We start from the raw sequence: 4,208 nt of genomic DNA, 5'->3' as shown, positions 1-4,208 counted from the left end.
CCTGTGCGGTGCCTTGCAGCAGGGCAAACTGCTCCTCAGCCACGTGCTGCTGCAGCGCCTGCTCCCTGCTCTCCTGCCGAACCAGAGTGTGGGTCACGGACCACGTCATGCTGCCTGGGAATCACCCCCCACACCCCACTGCTGCCTCCAGCTCTGCTGGACGCCCCCCCAGCCCAGCAGGTAGGGAGATGCTGGGATGCCTCTGCAGTACCTTATCTCTCAGCTGGGCCTGCAACACCTCCAGCTCCATCTTGCTGCTCTCCTGCTCGCGCCCAAGTCTGTCCCGCATCTGCTGCAGCTCAGCGTGCAGGGCAGCCACCTCCTCCCCATGCCGCTCCGCTGCCCGGCTCAGACTGTCCCTCTCCTGCTCCAGGCCGGCAATTCGGGTGCTCTGCTCCGCTCCTGCCTGCATGGGCACAAAGCGGTGGGGGCTGAGCCAAGAGTGAACCCTCCAGGCTGGGGACTTGCTCATGGTCCAGGCTTGGGCCACCCCAACTGTCCCTGCTTGGTGCGTCGCAGCCCATGCAGGTTACAGCCCTGCATCACCCACTGCCTGGCAGCACCCCTGCAGCACCAATGGCCTTGCCTGGGGCTGGTCAAGGCTCCCTGGAGAGCCCTTTCACTTTTATCAGTGAAAATCCACTGCTATGATGACTGTCAACATCCTGATGGAGGAGCGGATGAAGAGTGGTGGCTGCCAGCTCCAGCTCTGCCCCATCTGTGTTCCGCTGCATTTTCCTGCCAGTTTCTGCCTTCTGTAAGGAGCATGGAACCCCTGCTGTGTCTCCTCTGACACAGCAGTGAGCCTGCCAAGGTTTTACAGTGGGCAGAGCTACCTCCCCTGATCCTGCTCTGGCAGGGATTTGTTCAACAATCCCTGCTGCTGGAGGCCGTTGCTCAGCATGGTCTTGCACCCAGGACTCTAACTCCCTGCATGCCCCAGCCCCTAGCGCATTAAACCCACCTAGGTGTGGTGAAGAAGAAGACAGGGAGTTGGTTATCTCCCTACTGGGAATAGACCAATAGTGGGTAACGCCTCTGGGATGGGGACACCTCACCCAAGCACTGTGACTGCAGGCAGACCATGCAGGGCCACCCCTGGACTCTCACCTGTGTGCTGGACTCCAGTGTGCCCTGGAGGACCTGCAGCTCCTGTCTGCTGGCTGCCAGCTCCCTCTTCAGTGTGTCCAGCACCTCTGCCTGCTCCTGAGACTGCCAGCAAGAAGAGAGGTTGGCACCAGAGCCCCAGTGGGGAGCTCCCCCAGCCATTCCTGGCATGTCTCCTGCTCCATTCCCACTCACCTTCCTCTGAGCCTGCTCGCTCACCCGCTGGAAGGAATCCTCCAGCTCCTTCTTCTCCCGCTCCACATCCCCCTGGGCCTGCCTGGCCGCTGTCACCTGCTTGGTCACCTCCGCGTTCTGGTGAGGGCAGAGGAGCTCAGCAACCCCTGGTGTCAAGGGGCACAGCTGGGTAAAGGGGATACCAGGGTGTGTTTGGGTAACCCACCTTCCGCAGCAGGTCGGCATGGTTCTGCACCAGCTCGCTGTACTTCTCCTTTAGCTTGCTGTAGCGCTGCTCGTTGGCCTGTGCGCGCCCTGCCCCGCACACAGGGACACGGGGTGAGCACCGGGACCCCCGCCCAGCGGCTCACCCTCACCCCGAGGCGAGCGCCAGCTCTCCCTGCTCACTTTCGATCTCCGTCAGGCTCCTCTGTGCCTTCTCTGTGTCCTCCCGCTGCTTCTTCAGCTCCTCCAGCTCCGTGCGCAGGAACTCGCTCTCATCCTGTGCCTGCTGCTTCAGGTGCTGCTGCTCGGCCAGCTCAGCTTCCAGCTCGCTGGCGCGACCACGCAGCTGCATCATGCCCCGTGCACTCTGCAGAACGGCAGTGGGAGCTCCCAGCACCATTCCACGGCTGCCTGCGCTGCCCTATGCCTGCCCGTACTGTCCAGCGGACACCCCATGGGTAGCACCCCACAGAGCCCCAGCTGCAGCAGGGTGAAGCACGGAGGATGCTGGACAGTGGGGGTGAGTCTGGCCCCTCCCAGCAGGGACATGGATCCTCCAGCACACCCAGGGACCCCCTGTAATGGCAGGGATGCCTGCCCCAGGGATGCGGAAGCCATCAGGCATAGAGCAGGACAGACAGCAGTGACAGGACAAGGGGAATAGCTTTAACCTGCCAGAGGGGAGACTGAGATGAGCTCTGAGGCAGAAGTTCTTCCCTGTGAGGGTGCTGAGGCACTGGCACAGGGTGCCCAGAGAAGCTGTGGCTGCCCCAGCCCTGGCAGTGTTCAAGGCCAGGTTGGACACAGGGGCTTAGAGCAACCTGCTCTAGTGGAAGGTGTCCCTGCCCGTGGCAGGGGTTGGAGCTGGAGGAGCTTTAAGATCCCTTCCAACCCAAACCAGTCTGGGATTCTATGAGTGTCACTCCTTGTCCATCTGAGGACACAGCCATTACCGCACCAGCCCCACTCCCAGCGTGAGCTGCTGGGTCTCATCTTGCCCCCGGACCTCCCACATAGGTGCTCACTGCATCACAGGATGGTTGTCACCCACCTCAGCCTTGAAGCTCTCCAGCTCCTCCTTCAGGGCTGCGATCTCCCCGTAAAGCTGCTCGATTAACCGGTCCCTGGGAAGGAGACATCAGGTACATGCTCAGTGCCACCAGCCACACTGGTGCTGTGGGGACACATCCTGGGAGGGAGGTGTCCCCTCGGCCCCCATGGTCCCATGCTGGGAGCTCCCAGTCCAATCCTGGCTGCCTCCACGGCATCACCCCAACTGCTCACTTGTCATCCTTGTTCATCCCGTTCTGGCTGTTGAAGTTGAAGGGGTCACTGCTCAAACAGCTGCCGAAGACATCGTCAAACTTACTGTCAAACAGGCTCTGCAGGGAGAGCAGCAGGGACCTGGAGTAAACCCAGCACTGCCTGGGAGCCCTTGTCCCCTCCATATCCTTGGCAGCACCACCAAGCCCAAGAGCCAGCAGGGCTGCTGCCTGCTGGTGCTGCCTGGACACCGGGGCTGGATCCTCCCTGCTGCTACCAGGGTATTGAACACGTTGAACATACTGAACATGGAGTATCTCTGGTGTGTCCCCTCTCCTGGGGTGGGGACAGTCCCCATAAGCCATGTCACTGCATGCCCCTTCCCCTCCCAAAACTATCAGTGCCACGGGACAACTCTTGGTGGAGAGGGGAGTGAGGACCTAATGCAAGCACACAGCGCAGAGGGGTGATGCTGGGAAGCCAAACATTTCCTGCCAGCCATCACTGGAGGGCACCAAATCACCAAGCGAAGCACTGCGAGATGACTAGAGCCTGTGCAGCACCCACATGTGATACCCAGTGCCAACAAGTCCCACTGCCATGATGCTCCACAGCGCCCAAGGCCATGCCCACGGTCCCAGCCCCCTCCATGGTACGGTTTTGGAGAAATAACTCTGGTCTGGGAGCCAAAGGGCACCCGCCATCCCCTCTGCAGCCTGGGGTGCACAGGCAGCGCTGTGGCAGCTCACCTGTGAGGCTGTGTCCATCTCCACCAAGTCTGTGATGGGCTCACTGTCGGGTGAGGATGCCTCGGCGGGGATGACCACCACAGGGCTGATGTGCTCTGACAGCGCTGAGGCACGCAGGAAATTGGGCGGGTTCTGGGGAGGAAGGGGAGTGTGGCTGCTGAGGAAAGGACCAGCACTGCCGCAGGGCTTTAGGCACGGCTGGTTGAAATCCTGCCCCAGCACTGAGCTGGCTGTGCCCTGACCCATGGCAACAGAGCCAGGACCCACAGGGGCGGATCCCAGCAAGGGCTGAAAGTCAGTGTGAGAGAGGGTCCTAGCCCCCCACTGGAGGGGCAGCTCCATTCCATAGAATCCCACTCAGAGAGGGACGCAAGGATAAGCCTCAGGACCCACAAGCCCCACATTACCACTGGCGCCAGGAAGCCAGGCAAGGCGACAGCTTACACTTTTTGGGCACAGTGCCACCAGCCCCATTGCTGCTCCTGGCCATGGGGACAGCAAGCGTGGGAACCACGGACCCTGAGGTCTCACCTCCGGCAGCTGCGGGATCTGAATCAGCCGCTTGAAGTACTGCAGGTTGCTGGAGCGGTAGAAGAGGTCCTTCAGCCTGCAAGGGGCAGAGAATGGTCAGGGACAGATCCTGCCCAATCCAGACACCAAACCCCAAATGCAGGCAGGTCCAGCACCCTC

The 4,208-nt window shown here is 61.3% G+C and overlaps 1 protein-coding gene across 1 annotated transcript in view; it reads right to left on the bottom strand.

Moving 5' to 3' along the window:
* Window positions 1–7: 7 nt before the first annotated feature.
* LOC104407822 (huntingtin-interacting protein 1-like) overlaps window positions 8–4,208 on the bottom strand; it is a gene marked incomplete at both ends in the record, with an annotated part of 12,402 nt that continues 8,201 nt past the window's right edge. Inside the window, 9 exons of the mRNA XM_010017210.1 lie at window positions 8–73; window positions 212–406; window positions 1,111–1,419; window positions 1,508–1,596; window positions 1,690–1,873; window positions 2,558–2,630; window positions 2,791–2,888; window positions 3,519–3,650; window positions 4,050–4,125. Of these exons, the coding sequence (XP_010015512.1) occupies window positions 8–73; window positions 212–406; window positions 1,111–1,419; window positions 1,508–1,596; window positions 1,690–1,873; window positions 2,558–2,630; window positions 2,791–2,888; window positions 3,519–3,650; window positions 4,050–4,125 (1,222 nt within the window). The remainder of the gene's footprint in view (window positions 74–211; window positions 407–1,110; window positions 1,420–1,507; window positions 1,597–1,689; window positions 1,874–2,557; window positions 2,631–2,790; window positions 2,889–3,518; window positions 3,651–4,049; window positions 4,126–4,208) is intronic.

The sequence above is a fragment of the Nestor notabilis genome, unplaced genomic scaffold (assembly GCF_000696875.1).
Source record: "Nestor notabilis isolate BGI_N333 unplaced genomic scaffold, ASM69687v1 scaffold27510, whole genome shotgun sequence".
NCBI lineage: Eukaryota > Metazoa > Chordata > Aves > Psittaciformes > Psittacidae > Nestor > Nestor notabilis.
This window is presented reverse-complemented; position numbering and strand designations above follow the sequence as displayed.